At 42.7% G+C, this 21542-nt stretch overlaps 1 protein-coding gene across 1 annotated transcript; it reads right to left on the bottom strand.

Annotated features, from left to right (window-relative positions):
- Positions 1 to 1099: 1099 nt before the first annotated feature.
- On the bottom strand, positions 1100 to 3765 carry LOC145820994 (protein MAINTENANCE OF MERISTEMS-like). Its single transcript, XM_082917627.1, has 4 exons — positions 3103 to 3765; positions 2688 to 2849; positions 2037 to 2600; positions 1100 to 1951 (listed from the first exon to the last, which is right to left on the bottom strand). Exons 1-4 carry the CDS (start codon positions 3550 to 3552, stop codon positions 1811 to 1813), a joined length of 1317 nt encoding a protein of 438 aa, XP_082773753.1. The 5' UTR covers positions 3553 to 3765; the 3' UTR covers positions 1100 to 1810.
- Positions 3766 to 21542: the final 17777 nt, after the last annotated feature.

Raw genomic sequence — 21542 nt, 5'->3', positions numbered from 1 at the left:
TCAAGCATCAGCTGTTCGAAAAATAGTTTTTGAAAATTTTTACTGAGGTTGACTATTTTCTCGAAAACTATTCCATTTTCCAAAATCGGACCATTGTCTTGGACCCAAAAAAGGAAAATTTTCAGTGCTTGCTGCCTGACTTGCACGGCTTTCAAATCGAAAATTGAACAAGTACGTTAATCCGACTCTCGTTTTGATCAAAACCATTTTAGTAGAAAGCAAAAACGAAAAAATGGATGAACCAGTTGAGCCAGGCGTTCTGTCTTTCCCCCGTCACCGACGTACTTGCCAGAAGAGCGCGCTGCCCACCAGAAGAAATAGCTGTAAGCTAATGGCATCGGGTGTGAACCCACACCGTTCTATTTATCCATCAATCCCCCCGAGGAGGGATGAAAAATGAGAGAATGAAGAATAGAGAGGTGTAAGTTGAGAGAAAAGTGAGGAAAAGGGTTTTGAGAGAAAATCCGAGCTTGAGAGTCGAGTAATGTGAGGATCACAAATCAGAAAGGGTGGGAAACAATACCCAGATTAAACTGGCTCCTCGTGGTCCGAGGTCCCCCATCTTCGTTTACGCGTCTGTGTGTCGTGTCTCTTTCATTTGACGGTCTCGTCTTTTGTTTTGAGTCTCTCCTGAGCGTATCTCGTTGTGTTTAGGTCGTGTACCTCTTTGTTTGAGTCCTCCTCGCTGTGTTCAGTTGTAGGCTCGATATCCCGGTTTGAAAAACCCTCATTCGATTTCAAAAATCATTTATGCTCAGAATGCTGTGCCATTCTCTACATTTGAACGTGTTTCGATTCCAACCGGTTCCATCTTTGAGCTCTGTCTTGTCAGATTGGGCTGTTTGTTTGAGAATTTCCGTGTGCAGAATGAATCGAATGCTGTGTTATGGGCTGTATGCAGATTAATCCCTAGTAGAGCAAGGGCTGTGTGTCCAGAATCAGGCAGTGGGTTTCTTGGGTTATTTCGCTGTTGGCTGTCTAGTTATCTGATTATTACAGTGCAAGTGTTCAATTTTCAGACAACCAATCAATTTCGTTTACATTGAGGTGTAACATGATGAGATGCGATGCAATGCATAAAATGTGTAAATGTAAACACTTTTTCAGATAAAAAGTCCGTTTCATTTCATTATCTTTTCAAATGTACAAGTTTTGAAGAAAACAAAATCTTCCTGCGGCAGTACAAGGTAATCTATCTACCAACAAAAAGAAAAGTACAAGAAAGAAAAGATAGCAAAAATCTGCATCTATGTCCAGCGACTCCAAGGGTTGTCAGTCCGTCCTGGTCCTCTTCCTGGACGAAGGTCCAGGAGCATCATCAGCATCGTCGTCAGAGCCCGAGCTAGAACCGTCTCCGGTCTCCTCCTCCGATGACCCTGCCTCCGCCTCTGACTCCTCGTCGTCGTCATCGTCCGGGACTGGAGCTCGCGAGCTACTCCCGACGTGAGTACGCCCTTCCCTGGTACGGGGAAATATCCTGCCCTCCTCATCTCTCCCCCGAGCAGGGACAGCAGGTCTAGCTGGAGCACCTCCTGCCATGGGAATCTGGAAAGGAGGCTGAAAAAGTACACAAAAGTGAAATGCATCAGCATGTCGTGAGCAGTTTATCAGTGCAGAATGTCGTGTGTGAATACAGTGTATGAATGCCATGAGCAGTTTAACAGTGCAGAATGCAGAATGTGAGTACAGGGTAAGAATGCCGTGAGCAGTTTGTCAGTGTAGGGTACGGTGCAGAATGCAGTGTATACAGTGTGTCAGATACTGTGAGCTCAGTGTATCAGGTGTTGTGCCGTGCATCAGATTATGCGAATCAGTGTATGAATGGTTTCAGGCCAGTGTCAGAAGGACATACCGGTATGCTGTAAACGGCTAGGAGGTCAAATGTCCACTGGAGCATCCCCATCATCGAGGCATTCATCGCCAACGACTGACGGGTGTACTCAGAAGAAGCCTGCAAAAGTGTCAGATGCATTAGTATTCTGTGGAATATCAAGTAAACTGAAATGAATAACTGTACGAAGTGCAGTGATACATACCGGAGGTAGATCGGGGACATCGATGAACTCGTGACCAGCCGGTGGAGGGGCGAAGGGAATCTGATAGGTCGACCCACCCTGCCCCTGGAAAGTCAGTACAGCGGGCAGGGCAGGCCAGCCAGCTCCCCGTCCTCCCTGCACCCTACCCCTACCACGGACCCGGGCCCTCCTCGAAGTTCCAGCCTCTGCTCCCGCTCCGGCCCCAGCCGCCGATGCCACATACCTGGCCCCCTCTGCTCGACGGCCGCTCAAGGGACGCATCAGGTACGTTCGCACGTACTCCTGGTAGTCGCCGGTGCCTCGGAAGCCGGCCTCCTCCCAGCCGATGGAGTAATCATCCAGCTGCTCAGGGGTCAGCCCCTCGATCTCCCTCATCTCTGCAGGAGGGTGAGCCGGGACTATCTGCTCAGGTAACCCGTGGGTCTGGCGTAGAAAACGCTCCCCCAGGTACCAAGCTCGACAGACCGGGCCCTCTAGCAAGATCCGGAAACGCGAGGTCTCCTCAGCACCAGGGAACCGACCCCGCATCGCCGACGGCAAGGAAGCCCATGGCCGCCAAGTGATCTGAAAAGTAACAGACAGTTTGTTATCTACTGTTATTGAAATATGCAGTGAGAAAGCGAAGCTAAACGAACTGAAAGTAAAACATACCTCGGCCGGGGTGATGGTGTCGAAATATCGGCGGAAGAAGCCGAACGTCTCCCGTGGTCGCCGGGTGCATCTCCCGTCAAAGCGAATCGAGAACGGGACAGCCGGAGGAGGCTCCGCGACTGGTACGGGTGCAAGCCTAGGGAAGTAGGCGTAAACCCACAGCTGCAAAACAGATGTCAGTATGACCATCAGATAAAGCAGAATGTACAGAATAAAGCAGAAATGGCAGAGCCGTGTGTTGTGTAGTGTATTGTGTACAGTGTACAGTGTGAGCAGTGTACAGTCAGTATAAAGCAGAATGTATGTGTGTGCCGTGTGTACAGTATACAGCAAGTATAGAGCAGACCACAGTGTGTGCAGTGTACAGAGTACAGAAAGTATGAGACAGGAATGAAAAAGTGGAGAAGAAATGTACCTCCCAAGCCCGCCAGTAGCCTCCAAGCAGCTGGCCGCTGCCGCGAGAAGCCGAGCTCATGTATCCGTACAGGGTGGCCAGAGCAGCGCCGCCCCAGTCGTAGTGCAAGATGTCCCGGACATCCACCAGTGCGCTGAGAAGACAGAGAGGCACGGTGTTCGCCCGGTCGGCGAAGATAGTAGTCCCGAACAGGAACATGAGGAAGCCACGGGCATACCTCTCCACGTCCTCCTCGGTCATCTGAGTCTCCTCCCCCAATGCGGGCTGGACCCGAAACTGTGTCTCGAACCAGGAGTATCGGACGAAGCCTGGACGAGCTAGTGGTGGGGCCTCCCCCAGTAAATGGACCTGAGCAGCGGTCCACTCATCCATGTCTGTGTCGAAAGGGATCGGATCCCCCCCTACCCCGATGCCTGTGAGCATCGAGAAGTCATAAGGGGTCATCGTCATATCCCCCGCAGCAGAAAAGTGGAAAGAATCGGTGGTGTCCCACCACCTCTCCGCCAGAGCGGCAAGGAGAGGCCTGCATGTGGAGAGCCTAGAGAGCCCTCGGCAGAAGGTGCCGAAGCCCGCTCGGTCCACGATGCGCTGGACCGCATCAGGGAGCTCATCATACCACTCCCGCGCACCAGTATTCCCATACCCGCGAATGGTATGGGAACCCTCCTGCAAACAGAAAATGACAATTGCAAGACAACATTCAAAATGCAGTTTTGAAACGACAGATATGGCATGTGTGCAAGTTTGTCAGATTCAGGCAAATACCGGGTACCGGTGTGCTTACAGTGAAATACGTGTGCTGTGTCAGCGTGTTTGGGTGTTTCAGAACAGATGTGGCATATATGCAAGTTTGTCAGATTCAGACAAATACTGGGTACCAGTGTGTATGCAGTAGAATGCAGTGAGTACAGTGTGTTTGAGTGATTCAGGGCTAGTGCAGTGTGTGTGCATGTGTCAGTCTCAAGCAGATATCAGTTGTATGTATGTTTACAGTCAACTACGGTCTACGGCATATCAGATTTCAGCAGTTAAAGAGTACAACTAACTATGGCAGTTTTGTATCCTACATTGCGGAAAGTAAAGCAGCAGAGGAAGGGTTACCTCGGAAGTGCCGAAAGACAGATGGGAGGTAGGCTCGCGTAGTAGTAGCTTAGGCGCCGCGTACCTCTCAAAGCTCCGGAACTGACGCAAGCCGTCTGGGGGCAGAACGTGGATCGCCGGCCGGTAGGTCGCCGGGTCGAACGGGCGCTCGCTCAGTGGTAAGAGCTCGACCCCAGGATCCATCTCGTGGTCCGGGGGAGTCCCGCCACGTGGGATGTCATCCGCCATGTAGAGAATGGTGTGAAAAAGGCCGGAAAAGGAAAACCGAGCCGGAATGCGAAGAGTCAACTGAAAAGTCAACTCCCGAGAGGGTCGGAAATGGCCGGGGAGGTCGAAATGTGAAGAGGCACGGAAATGAAGAGGAAAGTGAGGGGAACAAACCCCGAAAAGGCGAGAACGCCGAACGAGGCACCGAAACGAGAATGTGATCGGTGGAAAATGTCCGAAACGCGAAGAGGATCGCGAATCCGACGACGAAACGAGCGTAGAACGCGAAGAAACGGGCGAAAAATGAGAGAGAAGCACTCTAGAGAGAGAGAGCAAGGGTTTTCGGCGTGAGGAGAATGAGAAAATAGGGCATGAAGCCCTATTTTATAACACCCGAGGTGAAAAGACAAAACTGCCCCGCACCAGCAACTGTTTGCTGGTCGGCAATGTTTTGTGCCGGCCGGCACTTTTTTGTGCCGATGGAATTGTTTTTGTGCCGATGGCCAGCCGGTGGCCTCCCTATTCGGCCGGTGGGGTTCCCACAGCCTTGTTTAGGCCATATGAGAAGTTCATGGTCTTCATAGCTCAAGAAAGTGCAAGAAAGTGCATCTCCGACATTCAACCGGCCTCCGTTCTGACCGCGGGCCGTGTCTCCAGTGCGTGGCACTCAAATTCGTGCAAGGTGTATCCTTTTAAATTCAAAAGCTACCCCATGTGTGTTGCACAAGTTCATCACACTACTTCGGTGCATTACATCACGCTGTCATGCGTCACACATTTGCATTGTTATGCACGTGTTACATGCGTTGCAACACGCACCCCTTTGCATTGTTGTGCACATTTCTCATGCATCATCATTGCATTTCCATTCCATGCATTGTCATGCATTCTGGAATACGTGCGTTGTTGCGCATTCAAGCCCATTTACACTCCGTGTGGCATGCATGTCACACTTGGCATCGCACTGTTTTGCGCATCGCATTGTTTTGTGCATTGTATTGTTCGCGCTGTTTTGCGCATCGCACTGTTTTGTGCATTGTATTGTTCGCGCTGTTTTGCGCATCGCACTGTTTTGTGCATTTCAAATCTCGCGCTGTTCTGCGCATCGCACTGTTTTGTGCATTTCAAATTTCGCGCTGTTTTGCGCATCTCATTGCATTTTGCATGCATTCCATCGCACTGTCCTGTGCACTCACGTTGCCTAACGCATTGCGCTATTTTGCGCATCATACCGTCGTGCAATACCGCACGGTCTGGCGAGACCTTAAACACGCATGGTCTGGCGAGACCTTAAACACGTACGGTCTAGGAGACCTTAAATCCTTGGAAGGTGCAAGACCTTTAATGCATTGGTGTGCACACTATTGCTTTGTACATGTCTTAAGCCGCGTGTTGTCGCGCATTCCATGCAACATGCATTTCATACATTATTTGCATTTCAAAAACAAAAAAAACAAACAAAACATGCATTGTCATGCATACATTTTGCATTCCGGTCTAGGAGACCTTAAATCCTCTAAAGGTGCAATTCCTTTGGTGTTTGTCGTGCTCGAACGACTTTCGGTGGTCTGGTAAAGCCACCTGCCTATGTTTGCGATGAGTTCCTAGAAGACCAACTGGGACGGTGGAAACTAGAGTTCGAACGGCTTATGCCTAGAACGCAAAGGTTCGGGAGTTCCGAGACTAAAGTCTGGTTTAAATACCCAGGGGTTTACCCTCGGCTTGAAATCTGTATGGAAGCCCCATAGGTTGAGACGGCATGTCTACGCCTCAGTTCTGGATACTGAACCAACCTAGTATACCGCCCTGTTGGTAAGATAGGGAAAGTTGCAATCATAGTCATTGCATCATAGTGCATTGTCATGCATTTCCATTGTAGCTTGCATGCATCCATTGCATTTTCCCCAGTAGGTCGCATTGCACTGCATTGTCATGCATGTTGTAAATATCCACTCTATTGCATATTTGTAGATATTGCATTGTAGGTTGCATGCATTCATTGCATCACCTTCCATCTATGGCTTACGCCTCTCCAAGTTGAGCTTGGTCTGGTATGTGCCCTTACTTTTCATGTTAAAACACAGTTCTGAATGTGTATCGCGCCGATTCCACGCTGATATGTTGGTTGAGGGTTGCGGCACCTTTTCTGTGTTACACATGGCTCGTACGTGTACATGCCTTTCCTAGGCAAGATTTGGTTTGGCTTGTATGCCATATCCATAATATCCATTCCATTGCATATTTGTAAATATTGCATTATAGATTGCATGCATTCATTGCATCACCTTCCGCCTTTGGCTTGCGCCTTTCCAGGTTGAGCTTGGTCTGGTATGTGCCCTTACTTTTCATGTTAAAACACAGTTCTGTATGTGTATCGCGCCGATTCCACGTTGATATGTTGGTTGAGGGTTGCGGCACCTTTTCTGTGTTACACATGGCTTGTATGTGTACATACCTTTCCTAGGCAAGATTTGGTTTGGCCTGCGTGCCATATTCATGTATTACATTGTAGTGAAATTTTTGCATCCGGCATTAGGATCGTAGTCCTTTCTCCAGCGGGTCGTTTCCCCACTTATGTCAATTCCACCCAATACTTGTTCTTGCGTCTGTCTACAATACTCATAGTTCAGTTGACCGTTCTATGGTAGACAGACTTGTTACCTCCATCAATCTATTTGACATAGTTGTGGTTTCGAACCGTTCGTGATTGGATCACGATCCAAATGCTTTGCATGTAGCTTGCATTGTCTCAAATACATTGCATCTTCATTTGCATTGTTTATACATTGTTTTGTATATATTGCATATCGTCTTGCATCCATTTTGCATTGTCATGCATGTTGCTAACCATATTGCACCTGTTAAGTTTGTTTTCTTTTCAGGCACGATATTGTATGTACGGTTCATTTGAAGCTGGTGCAACCAGACGAGCCGCACAGGTATTGTATCTCCCGAGTGAGACGTATTGAGAATTCCATAATTCTCTTACATCCTTTCTGCATTGTAGTGTAGTTTGGTATACTAGCTTAAAATTGTCGCATGTTTGCTTCATTACAGCTTTCTTTGCATGATCATAAGTTATGCTCGGCTCTGTGCATTGTCTTGCATTTTGCCCCTGCCTCCGGGCGCATACCTTATTTGTATTGCATGTTTGTCTAAGTCTTCGGCCTTGTCAAAAATGGGTCGTCTCTGGGCTTTGACATTCACTCCCGTCATTGTTATGACTTTTGAGTTCTGTCAAAGAGGGGCAACTGTAGACACCCCATTTTTGACCGTCCTCAAGACTTGGACATCACCGTTTGAACACTCGGTGATTATCCATGTTTGTGTTCGTTTGGAGTTCCCGGAAGCCTCGGCTCGCATGCCTTGCCTCAGGATCTCCGAACTCGACCGTTTAGTGTCTGGTTTTGCACCAAACACTTGTGTTTTGCCTTGGAAAGGCAGGGTGAGGCTTGTAGACCATCCCCACCCACCACCGGCATTGGCTAGATGCCACCAGCTGGTTTTTGCTGCCACCGGCAATATAGTTTGCCGGCCGGCACTCTTTGTTGCCGGTCAGCACTCTTTTGTGCCGGTCGGCACTCTTTTTGGCCAAGATGGCATTTTTTGCCGGCCGATTGCTGTTCATCTGCTTTTGCAGATATTTTTGGACAGCTGTATTGCTTTTGCTCCCCTCCATACACGTGTATGGAGGGATCTCCCTCTTGCAAAGCTTGTCTTGTAAGCTTTACAAGAGGCATATAGAGAGAGGCTCTCTCTAAGGCAAGAAGAGAGGCTTTAGACATTTTTGAAGAGGAAAATACAGAGGAGAGCTCTGGTTTTCTAGGGTTAGGGTTAGACATACACAACCTATCTCTCTTTCCCTCTCATTTTGCACACTAGGTGTTTTGTGTCTCACTATTGCACACAAACACCTAGTGTTTCACCTTCCTCTTGGGGCTGAGGTTCTAAAGAGTGTGTTTTGAAATTTTGGTGTTGGATTCAAGCCAAAGGAGGCCATTGGAGCATCTTTGTTGAAGAAGGCATCAAGGGTGAGATTCTAGTCCTTTTTTTCCCCATTCTTGCATCAATTTTCTACTAGTCTTAGAGCTGTTTTGTGATTATTGTATAACATAAAAAAGTTCTGTTTTTAAGCCCTCTTTGTTGTTTATTAAGAGTGTTTTGTTGTTTGAGGGTTGTTGACCACCCTTAGGCCTCAAAAGGCCTCATTTTGAGCCATTTTGTCCTAGCTCCGGGATTTTGGTGTTGAGGTCTCTTCACCACTGAAATCTTGAGGGATTTCAGTGGTGAAGATGATGCTTTGAAGTCCTAAGAAGGAGAGGGCCACCCCCTCTCCTTGTTGTCCTTGAAAAGGGCATATTTTGGCCTCTCAAGGAAGCCTATGCTTGAGTGTGTGTTGAGCATGTTTGGTTTGTTTTTTCATGCTTATATATCCATAATATAACATGATTTCAAGTTGGTTTTGGAACTCCATGCATGTTTAGCATAGTTGCCATGTAATGCCTTATTTGTGCCTTAACATGTTCTAGGTTGTTAGCCTTGTTGGAGCATGTTTTAGGCTTGCATTTGTGAAGTTTATGTGCTTATTTTGCCATGTTTTAGCTCTGTCCATAGTCGTTTGGGTTGATCTTTGCATGCATTATATAGCTCCTTTGTACTTGGGCTTGTTGGCCTTGAGTAAGTGCATGTGTAGCATGCCATCTTTGCATTGTTTCGATGATTTGGAATCATCCTACATGGTATTTCAGTCCCATTTCCATGCTTGTTTGATTGCCTTGCATGCCTCTTTAATGCTTTGAAAGCATGTGTTGCAATGCTCCATGTTTTGGCCATGGTGTATGCCTTTGTATTTGGGCCATTTAGATGCCATCTAAGTAGTCCTTTAGCTTTGTTTTAACATGCTAAACCTCTGATTTTGGTCCTTCTCTGGATGCCATGTTTGGTCATGTTAAGTGTAGTTCAATGCCTTATTGATTTGCTTTGAACACTTGGACTACTATTTGCATGTTTTGGCTTGATTTATAACTTGATTTGGCATCATTTTATAACATGATTTTAGGGCTCATGTTGCATGCTAATTAGTCCATGATTCCTCCTTTCAAGTGTGCTTGAATGTTGCTTGTTTTGTGCTTAAATGTTGGCCCTTATGTGCATGTGTGTGTGCATGCCATTTAGCTCTCACTCTTTAGCACTTATTGGCTACTGTTTTAGGCCTTTTTAGAGTTGCTTAATTCAAGTATAAGTCCATCTTGCCATCCATTTGCATTGCCATATGTATGCTTGCATGATTGCATAAGTGCCTTGCCATGTCATGTTGCATTCCTAGCTTGTATGCCTAGGTTGCATTGCATTTTGCATACATGCCTTGTTCCTTGAATTGGTGATAGGAATTGGGCCTAATTTGTTTGATTGGTTTGCATGCATTTGAAACCAAAGTTGCATGCTTGGTTCCTTGGACCATCATGCATAGAAATGCGTGATTGGTGGTCCGAGAACTGAGGCACATGTCCCTTTGAGTTATCACAATGATAAGAGACATGGTTGATGCATACATGCCTTGAAATATGCTGCCATGCCTTGTTTTGCCCTCTGTTGCTGTGAGTTGCAGGTTCTGCAAGAATACCCTGCCGACTGGCAGTGTAATGTGCCGACCGGCACCATTTTCTCTACCGACAGCTTCAACTTTGTGCCGATGGCCATACAACACTGCCGGTGGAAATTTCATCTAGCCGGTGATGATCCCCTCTGTCCAAGGATGTTGTCCTGAGGTTTTGACAACCTCCAGAGGGGGAAAGGGAGGAAAACAGAGGCAGCTTGCGCATGGCAGCGCGCTTCTCGAGACGTTTTACTGTTTTCCTAAATTAGTTAATTTGTTAATTAATTAATTTGTAATATTTAATTAGCTTGCGTAGTTAATTAATTTGTAATATTTATTCGGTCCCTCCGAGCGAGGGCAAATCTGTAATAAGTGTGCGTGAGTGTGTGTATGTCTTCCAACCTCACGTCTTTCTTCCCTTTTATTTACCTGCTTACGATGGTAGATTAAGGCACGTTTAATTTAGCATACCTTATGCTATGCATGTGTGCATCCATGCATTTGTATTGCATGCATTAGGCTCGGTACATCACGCTAATTGCATCAATACTTCAATTCCCAAACTGAATACGTGATAATTGTGCATTTTCACATGACATGTTTAGGATAGCCGAGCCTATTCTAGTAACACTCTGTATGCGATGCATTAGGCACTTCACATGGACTTGGATCATGCATGTTTGCTAACAAGTTCTTTGTTTTGGCACGGAGTACTATGTAAGTATTTCCGCTTTAGCATATCACATGAGTGTGAATGTTACCATGACAGCATGCTTAACATGTGGCTAGATGCTTATGTGTTATAATTGCTTGAATGCCTGTGGGTGAAGGTTGGGTTGTTTGAGTTGGAAAAACTCGTTGAAATCCGCATTTTAGTCTACTTGCGAGTAGCAAATTCCAAAGCATTTTCAAACCGAACGGATATGCAATGTTTATTTTCAAATTAGGCAATCTAGTCTATACTTGTTTGCTGTGCGCATAACATAGTGATTCTAGGCTAGTAATTGGTTTAAGAACACGTAAAGTTTTCAAAAACGGATATCACGATTAGTAGAGGCCGGTCTTCGGACCGGGCGAAAGGGGGTGCTCATAGCTGACCTTCCCCGATCGTACCCAAGCTCCCGAGCCGAGACAACTCCGGTGATGACGGACATGTGGCCTTCGGCACCGAGTCAGGGTTTCCTAAATTCTCCCATAAAAAATATTTAGGTGGCGACTCTGTATCTGGCAAAGCAGTCCATGTTTGGCACTACTTTTTCAAAAATCTGTTTCTCAAAACGATTTGCCAGATTTGGACTCTTTGGTTCAGATTAAGAACCGTGACACAAATCGAGTCCGAACTGTAGCACGAGGTCCCACGCGGGCGCTGTTACACTTGCGTAGACCGCATGTTTTGCTTGCGTAGACTGCATGTTAATTACATTACCTGCGAGACCGCATGTTTGTAATCAATTTCATTACTTGCGTAGACCGCATGTTTTACTTGCGTAGACCGCATGTTAATTACATTACTTGCGTAGACCGCATGATTGTTAAATTTCGTTACTTGCGTAGACCGCATTCTTATGTCCAATTTCATTGCTTGCGTAGACCGCATGCTTATGATCAAATTCATTGCCTGCGTAGACCGCATGTTCCACTTACACATCTGTACCTTCGTAGCATTGTTATGTTCCCCACTTGCTTTGTGTTGTCACGCATTTCGAGTACACTATTATGCATGTTGTTAACAATATTGTACCTATTAAGTTTTTTTTCTTTGCAGGCACGATATTGTATGTACGGTTCATTTGAGGCTGGTGCAACCAGACGAGCCGCACAGGTGTTGTATCCTCCGAGTGAGACGTATTGTGAATTACATAATTCTCTTACATCCCTTCTGCATTGTAGTGTAGTTCGGTGTATGCTAGCTTAGAATTGTCACATGTGTACTTCGTTATAGCTTTCTTTGCATGATCCTAGGTTATGTTTGGCTTTGTGCATTGTCTTGCATTTTGCCCCTGCCTTCGGGTGCATACCTTGTCTGTCTTGCTTGTTTGTCTAAGTCTTCGGCCATGTCAAAAATGGGTCGTCTCTGGGCTTTGACATTCACTCCCGTCATTGTTATGACTTTCGAGTTCTGTCAAAGAGGGGCAACTGTAGACACCCCATTTTTTACCGTCCTCAAGACTTGGACGTCACCATTGGAACACTTGGTGATTACCCTTGTTTGTGTTCGTTTGGAGTTCCCGGAGGTCTCGGCTCGCGCGCCTTGCCTCAGGATCTTCGAACTCGACTGTTTAGTGTCTGGTTTTGCACCAAACACTTGTGTTTTGCCTTGGAAAGGCAGGGAATGCCTTGTGAAGCATCCCCACACATCACCGGCCATGACCAGAGGCCACCGGCTAGTTTTTGCTGCCATCGGCAATCTATATTGCCGGTCGGCACTCACTTTTGTCAAAATGACATTTTTGGGCAGCCGACTACTATTCATCTACTTTATGTAGATATTTTGTGCCAGCTGTGATAGCTGGCACCAACTTTGCCTCCCTCCACACACGTGTATGGAGGGATTTCCCTCTAAGCAAGCTTGTTGTGTAAGCTTTGCAAAAGGGACTTCTATAAGAGGAGAGGTCTTCTCCTTGTTCTAGGTTAGAAACTTGGAAGGCAAAACCAGAGCTTACACATATAGATACACCCTCTCTCTATATTTCCCTTTCTCTCCTTCCTTGTGTGTGTTTCTTGGCCCAAAAGTGTGATTTTACCTTACTTTTGCACTAATACACACACTATTACACCTTGCTCCGAGATTGAGGGACTTTGAGGGTTGATTCTTGAGTTTTTGGGCTGTTTTTGATCAAAAGAAGAGGGCTGCATTGGCTGTTCTTGAGGTGTGCTTCAAGGGTGAGCATTTTACTTTAGTTTCCCCAAACTTGCACTAGTCTTTTACCTATCTTGCTTGCTGATTTAGTTTTTGTGCATAACATAAAAAAGGCTTATATTTTCATGCTTAAGAACTTTCATTAAGGGTCTTTTGTGGTTTGAGTTCAAACTCACTCTCTTAGGCCTTATTTGACCTTTTCGTTGCCTACTTGGTAAGGCCTTGTTTGCTTAAGTGTTTTGGTCTTTTCACCACTGAAAACCAGTGAATTTTCAGTGGTGAGGAAGGTGGTTTGAAGTCTTGCATAGGGGAGGGACAACCCTCTCCCTTCATTGTCTTATTTACTTGCATTTTGGCTTAAAGGGTAACATGCATGCTTGCTTGGTTTTGGCCCTTTTTCAGAGGTTTTTGGGTGTCTTTAGGTCATATGTCATCTCTATTTTTAGTCAGATTTGTGGCCTTTTTCATGCTTAATATACTTGCTTTACATCCTCCTATTTGGCCTAGAAATGCATCTTGTGTTTAGGCCATGATTCTTGCATGTGTTGGCTTAGTTTCATGAAAGTGTTGGCATTATTTTACCATGTCTAAGGTCTATTGGCCATCTATTTCAGTCATGCTTGCCTTGTTTGGTGTCACCTCTTTGTGTTTTGGCTTGTAAGCTTTGAGCATATTGACCTCTAGCATGCATAGCTATGACCATCCTCATGATTTGGCATCATTTAGGACCACATTTCAGTCCATAAATCATGTTTATATGTGTGCATGTGTGACCTCTTTCATGCCTTGAGGGTGTGCCCTCTTATGCCTAGAAATGAGCTTCGGTGCATACATCTCTTTGGAGCCACTTTAGCTACCATATTAGTGGGTTTTGGAGTCCATTTTTGCATGTTAAGTTTCTGTTTTTGCTTGTCCAATTCATGCCATGAGTGGTCATGTTGGTGGAAGTGAAGTGCTCCCTTTTGTGCCTTAACCTTAGGACCATTGGCTTGCTTGTTGGCATGAGTGCTTATCCACCATTTTAGGCACTTTTGGCCACTGTTTTGGGGTGGATCAAGGTCTGCCCTTCTATGGTTTAAGCCCCCTTTGCATGCATGTCTCATGTCCATTGCATAATTGCTTCATTAAGTGTTGTAATATGTTGATCCTATTGCTTAAATTGTCCATGTTTACATTGCATTTGCATCTTGTATGCCTAACATTGCATACTTGCCATATTAGTTGCATGACACTTGGCATGCCTTGCATTTCAATCACATGTTGTATCTTTGAGTCATGTTTGCATAAAATGCATTGCATTACTTGGTTTGGGGTGTCAAACCAAGTGTGTGGGTCAAGGAGCATTCATACTATAAGTGATGTAATGTGCCTTGACTCTCGGTCACCGAGGCCCTTGACTTCGGTATGATAGGGTCTTGGTCCTCATTTGTGTGATTGCATGCATTTTTACATCAAGTGGCAAGCTTGATCTCTTGGGCTATCATGCACCATTGATGGCTCGAGGATCGAGGGCCATGCTTCCCTGAGTTCAAAGCGTGACGGGAAACATGACCGTGCTCACATGTGCCTGAAATCCCATGCCATATACTGTCTGTCTTCTGTTGTTGTCAAAACTGGCCTCTGCAGGAATCTTCTGCCGACCGGCAGAATTCAATGTCGACCGGCATTGTGTGAATGGCCGATAACTCCAAAGGCATCCGATGGAAATTACTTTTGGCCGGTGGGAATTTCCTCCAGCCGGTGGTATTCTGCAGCATGCAAGGAACCTGTCCTAGGGCTTTGGCAATTTTTAGAGAGACAGGGCAGTATAAACAGAGGTGGTAGTGGTATAGTACGGGCTTTCCAGGCGAGCCGGGTTTCGAGCATGCATCATTCGCGCATCCCGAGGCGGAGGCTGTGACCACCTTTCTCCTTTTTTTGCATTCTTTCTATTAATTAATTAGAAATTCTGTAATAATTAATGTATTTGTTATTCGGACTATAATATTTATTTGTACCCTCCGAGTGAGGGCAATTGTGTAATAAGTGTGCGTGAGTGGGTGTATGTCTTCCAACCCCACGTCTTTCTTCCCTTTTATTTACCTGCTTTTGATGGTAGATTAGGGCATGTTTAAATTTAGCATACCTTATGCAATGCATGCGTGCATTCATATATTTGCCTTGCATGCACCGGGCTCTGCGCATCACGCTAACTGCATTTGTACTTCAATTTCAAATTGAATACGTGATAATTTTAGCATTTCATATACCATGTTTAGGTTAGCCGAGCCTATCTAATTGCATCCTGTATATGCTGCATTAGTCAATTTAACATAAACTAGGATCACGCATGTTTGCTAACCAGTTTATTGTTTTGGCTTGGAGTACAATGTAAGTATTTATGCTTTAGCATCTCGCATGAGTGTGAATGTTAACATGACAGTATGCTTACCATGTGGCTAGATGCTTATGTGATAAACTGTTTGAATGCCTGTGGGTGAAGGTTGGGTTGTTTGAGTTGGAAAAACTCGTCGAAATCCGTATTTTAGCCTACTTGGGAGTAGCAAATTCCAAAACATTTTCCAAAACAAATGGATATGCAATGTTTCTTTCCAAATTAGGCAATCTAGTCTATACTTGTTTGCTGTGAGCATAACATAGTAATTCTAGGCTAACAATTGGAATAAGAATACATAATGTTTTCAAAAACGGATATCACGGTTAGTAGAGGCCGATCTTCGGATCGGGCGAGAGGGGGTGCTCATAGCTGACCTTCCCCAATCGTACCCTAGCTCCCGAGACGAGAAACTCTGGTGATGACGGACATGTGGCCTTCGGCACCGAGTCAGGGTTTCCTAAATTCCCTCATAAAAAATATTTAGGTGGCGACTTTGTATCTGGCAAAGCAGTCCATGTTTGGCACTTCTTTTCAAAAATCTGTTTCTCAAAACGATTTGCCAGATTTGGACTCTTTGGTTCAAGATTAAGAACCGTGACACAAATCGAGTCCGAGCTGTAGTGACCCCAAATGAACAGAACGGGACTCACCCTCCCGGAGCGTTCGGGGACGTCTACATATGCTTACCATGTGGCTAAGTGCTTATATGAGATAAACGGTTTGAATGCCTGTGGGTGAAGGTTGGATTGTTTGAGATGGAAAAACTCGTTGAAATCCGTGTTTTAGCCTACTTGCGAGTAACAAATTCCAAAGCACTTTTCAAAACAAACGGATATGCAATGCTTGTTTCCAAATTAGGCAATCTAGTCTATACTTGTTTGTTGTGCGCATAACATAGTAATTATAGGCTAATAACCAGAATAAGAACACATAACGTTTTCAAAATCGGATATCATGGTTAGTAGAGGCTGGTCTTCGGACCGGGCGAGAGGGGGTGCTTATAGCTGACCTTCCCCAATCATACCCTAGCTCCCGAGCCGAGGCAACTCTGGTGATGACGGGCATGTGGCCTTCGGCACCGAGTCAGGGTTTCCTAAATTCCCCCATAAAAAAATATTTAGGTGGCGACTCTGTATCTGGCAAAGCAGTCCATGTTTGGCACTTCTTTTCAAAAAATCTGTTTCTCAAAACGATTTGCCAGATTTGGACTCTTTGGTTCAAGATTAAGAACCGTGACACAAATCGAGTCCGAGCTGTAGTGACCCCAAATGAACAGAACGGGACTCACCCTCTCGGGGCGTTCAGGGACATCTACAATAATACTAATATATGAGCACTACTACAAAATTGGTTAAAGGTCACAATTTTTAACTTTGACCTTATACTTTTAGTCTTAGTTTTTTTTTAATACAAAAACTGTGATGAATGAGGGTGTGACTGTACAAGTTATATCATAAATATTTTTCTTTTTAATTTGGCCATCACGCATACCATATAATTTAAATATATTGAAGCATAGAGGACCTTGGAGGAAAAAATATGTACCTGTCGAAGAAGTAGTTCAGCAACAACACAACCAGCAAACCAAAAGTCAATAGCTGTAGTGTACTCCGTCGATCGAAATATAAGCACAGATGTAAGAGGTATTGGCCTCTCCTTTTACCTGCCAAAAATAAGGAATGAAGCATTTCAACCAAAACACAAAACTAAGGGAGAGGGGAAAAAATTAAAAGACATAAACCAACATGTCAAAACTTTAAAAATTCCAAAATGAAGTTGTTATTTGTAAAAGAGTTAATGAGGTGGTGGGAAAATAGCATATATGAAAGGGCATCATTAGTGATGAAAAAATGTAAAATAATTATAATTACACATGAGGGTTTATAGAACTCTAATAAGTATATAGCATATTAATTAGGATACATGTTAGAGTGTAAATCCTTTGGAAATTAGGCCAAATGTTATAATTTGCATATGGTACACATCTCAAAAGGGGTGTAGTAGCATGACCATACATACCACACATAAACCCATATAAACTCTAGTTTGGAATGAATCAATAAATCAAAGACCCCAGAAACAGAAGAACAATAATTTTTTAAAAGCATTTTTCTGTTTCATGTATCTTCATGCTTTTGTAGAAAAAGCAATAAACAACAAAGAAGGGGGGGAAGAAAAGAAAAAGAAAAATAAGAAGTAAATTAATAATTTAGTGTCTTTGACGTTTGAGGGTTTTGAGTGAAAATAGGTTTTTCTCGAATCAAGTAATTTTGATATTTTTTTTATTATTTAATGGAAAATCAAGATGTGTGTATTTGCTAGTTCGATATGCGGTCAGATGTGTTATTTGACATGAATGTTGGAGGTAATCCTATCATCACTCTATTTCAATCCAGATGATTTTTTATTTTTTTATATTTTCTTTATTAATTTGCTTGTGTTTATCATTGCTTGTGTTTATCATTGTTACTTACCTTCTATTGAAGCAAAAAAAAAAAAAAAAAAAAAAAGAAAAAAAAAAAAGAAAGAAAGAAAAAGAAAAAGAAGCCAAGGATGGTTGCTAATCCTGCTAGGAAGAGTGGGAGTAACCAAGTTGGAAGTGGAAGGGGTTTATTGAAGGTCATTATCTTTTGTTGTGCTTTTTGTTGCTCTTTCGTCCCTTATGGTCACCTTGGAGGATTAAGCTATCTCTCTCTCTCTCTCTACTTGGGTGATAAAAAATAAATAAATTAGACCATGTAATGCCAAAGGGATGGTAATGAGGGGAAGTAATGAAGGCGGCGGTGGTGGAGGTGGCAATGATGGGTTGACCAGGGATTTCTTATGTCTTAGAACAATCTCTCCTAGGGGGTTTCCAAACATGGCTGGGCTTGATCTTATGATAGTAGTTATGACTAATATGGTATTGGTTATAATATAAAATCATATAAGTTCATAACTAAATGTATGGTACATCTAAATGTACCATAGCATCTATCTTTTTAACTATAAAGCAATCCCAATATATTTTCCAACGTGTACTTTAAAGTTTACATTAGCAGAAAAAACAAATGAAATATAATAAACTAAAATATAAGAATAGAGGGGCTTTGGTATCATAAAATGTAAAAGAAAATGGGTCATATTGCCCATACAAATGAGTTGTAACATGACTAATTTGAAAGGGGAAAAAAACATTATTTAATTGGGTGCCTAATTGTTAAAGAAAGCTACTTTAGAAGTATCTTAAATTCTAATAATATAATCTAAACAAATCTACCCTTATCGTACCATGTTTCCGATCCCTTTCCACGTACAAGTAGATTAGTGGTTTGCTAATTTTTTTGACGGATTTTGTTCTTTGTTGTTGAAGTTTTAGTAGATTTTCTTGTTTGGTCCTTTGTTGTTTTTTTTTTATTGTTCTATACGATGTTAACATTTATTTTAATGTAATTGCTTTTTAACTTTTCTCAATATATATATATATATATATATAAATTCAAGAGAACAAAATAAAAAAAAAAAAACTCATGTATAAATAAAATAGAAAAAATCAATCAACCCAAAGCCTCTTAATTCAGCCCCCAAAATTATAAATACAATCAATCGTGAAATTACTACTTTTTTTCATCTACTAGCAACTACATGATTGCATCATCACCAATCAATTCAAATCTCACATCTTTTACCTTCATGGCAATACCAATGAATGACCCACCTTGAGAAAGTGATCAGTCCAAAGACAAAACTGAAACCTCCTCAAACCACCTGTCAAGAGGGACTTGCTGCTAGCTTCTGCTAGGGCTTGAGTCCATTTCATTCCATTACATTTGGGATGGAAAACTTTTGGTGCATCAGCCAATTTAATTATCTACTAGGCTTGTTAACTCACCCCTTCCTTTTCAAGAAATAAACGAGGGGACCGCATTGAGCTACGTTGGGAGGTGGAGTCCTCCTTATACTCACTAGTTGTAATTGGTTATAATTGTAATAATGTGATGAAATTTTGTAATAATGGCATTGCAAAAGGGGAAGGAGAGGGTTGGGTTATCTGAGAGATAGAAGTCACTGCGCTGTAAGAAGGGAAAAAATGGTGGGTCAACATTGGGAAGAAGGAAACAGGGTAATTGTAGTGGTACCGAGCGGAGATGGAAGTGGTGGTGGCGGATGGGTCAATAACCATGTTCCCCTTTCACCTATTCTCTTAATATAGCTCCCTCATTGCCTGTTTGCCCATCAAAAATCGCGCTTCTGCTTGTTAATGTTTCAGAATTACTTGTAAAAAATAGCTTCAGAATTAGGGAAATGGATTCAATCATGGATTATATAGGGTCTAGAAGCCAGCAACTTTAAAATGGATACAAAATGAGTTCAAACTGTGATATGTTTAGATTAATGTACAATATTGTTTGCAAAAGCAGACTTGGAAAAGTCGATCTATAAAGTATCCTCTGGTAGATGATAACCAGCAAATTGGTTGTAGTTTACTTTTTCGAAATAACAGAATTGTTCTTCAACTTTTCTATTGCTGATCATCATGACATTAATATGTGGTAGTCTAGATGCAGGACAGCTAATGATGGCAGTGAAACCGCAAGAACCAGGAGCAGGAAACGGAAAAGATCACGTAAGCAGGGCAAAAAGTTGTAAGTGACAAATGATTAACAGTTCTTGGCATGTCAAAAGAGCATTAATTAAATGGTGGTTTTCTTATTAGCTGATAGCTAAGTGAGTGCATTAAGTTTACAGACAAATTGCAGGATAAGCTGAGTCAATGGCAAGTTGGCTTTTTTTAGGTAGGGAACATTCTTACTTTTCCTAAATGTTGACTAGATTTTATTTTTCTTTTTGGTTTCCTCTGGGAAGTTTATAGTTTCGACATTTATATACCTTCATGGAAATGTTTAAAGATAGAATTGACGTCTCTTTGTTTATTGTGTCTGTGGTTAGTGTATTTCCCTTTCTGTTGAGTTGGTTTGGACACAAGAAAAAATAACTATTAAAGAAGAAGAGCTAGGGGAAGGAAATTACCTTTCTGTTCTGAATATATATTTCTGAGTCGCTGTTTCACCAAGTTTGTGACGAAATATAGGAAATTCCAAGTATTTTTTTAGTAACATGATATTCAGAAAACATAAGCCAAACCCAGAAATTATGCTTATCAAAAGAAGAAGATAAGTTATTGATTGATAATCTCAGACTAACATAACATCTTAAATAACATGTGTATGTAAATATAGAAATTTGTATATCTATTGATATTCATCTATCAAGAACTGAATATATATATATATATATAATTAATGAAAGTGAAAACACTCAGGAACAAGAAATCAAGAATTCTGCAGAAAACTACAAGAAGTAGAGTCATGAATATTCAAAGGGAAAAAATTCAGTAAATGTATGATAGATTGATTCCAGAATTTACAGAGCTTGTAAAATTCCCAAACCCATAAATTATTCAGTGATAATCTCATACTAACAATGTATATGTAGAGAATTGTATATATATATGAATTGAAATTCACCCATCAAGAACTTTCAAAAATAAGGAAATAGAAAAATATTCAAGAACAAGAAATCAAGAATTCTGCAGCAAACATCAAAAATCAAGAACAGAGATGCTAAGAAAATTATTCAATAATTGAATTCGGTAATACAAAGGTGCCAAGAAACATATGTATCGAAAACTCTGTTCGAACAAGCTATCATCTCAGGCGGTTCAGCTGGTGGGTTAACATCCATATCAGATATTCAATAAGGGTTAGGGTTTTCAAATCAAAAGCCCTAATGTAAATGAAGTTTAGAGTTAGAAACAAACCTGAGCTATAGAAAATATCTCTTGGAAATATTCGATTAGGATGGAAGAAACTCTAGTTCTTCACGTCATGACAGTGAGAGGTTATGAAGAAAGATGTCTACACCGAGAGAATGGTAGCCCCAACGCCGACGGGGCTAGTGGTCTTCGGCAATGGCTGAAGCTTCGGCTATGGTGGAAGAGAGGAGGGAGGAGAAGAGAAGAGCAAGAGCACGAGCCAGAGACGAACTGGTTGATGCTATGGACTACTCTGACTGTTGGACTACTCTGATCTTGTGCTCTGTTTGGTAACCGGTTACACAGGTTGCCTGATTTGAGAGTCAAATTATTTAAATATCTTAGTCATGACCTGGTTAGGAAGTAATATGGTATAAGTAAATAATTGAATATAACTAAGTTATGACTTAATATGATAGTAGTTATGACTAATATGATATTGGTTATGATATAAATCATATAAGTTCATAACTAAATGTATGGTACATCTAAATGTACCATAGCT

The sequence above is a fragment of the Camellia sinensis genome, chromosome 3, assembly GCF_055761805.1.
Source record: "Camellia sinensis isolate YWXY chromosome 3, ASM5576180v1, whole genome shotgun sequence".
In the NCBI taxonomy this organism is placed as follows: domain Eukaryota; kingdom Viridiplantae; phylum Streptophyta; class Magnoliopsida; order Ericales; family Theaceae; genus Camellia; species Camellia sinensis.
This window is presented reverse-complemented; position numbering and strand designations above follow the sequence as displayed.

What these genes read in the sequence shown, in the direction of transcription:
- LOC145820994 (XM_082917627.1), bottom strand. Translation starts at nt 3,552, where the DNA reads ATGACGATGACCCCTTATGACTTCTCGATGCTCACAGGCATCGGGGTA. An exon ending in GCTACTGGCGGGCTTGGGAG is followed by an intron (nt 2,850 to 3,102) that starts GTACATTTCTTC and finishes TCTGTTTTGCAG; the next exon opens with CTGTGGGTTTACGCCTACTT. An exon ending in ACACCATCACCCCGGCCGAG is followed by an intron (nt 2,601 to 2,687) that starts GTATGTTTTACT and finishes GTTACTTTTCAG; the next exon opens with ATCACTTGGCGGCCATGGGC.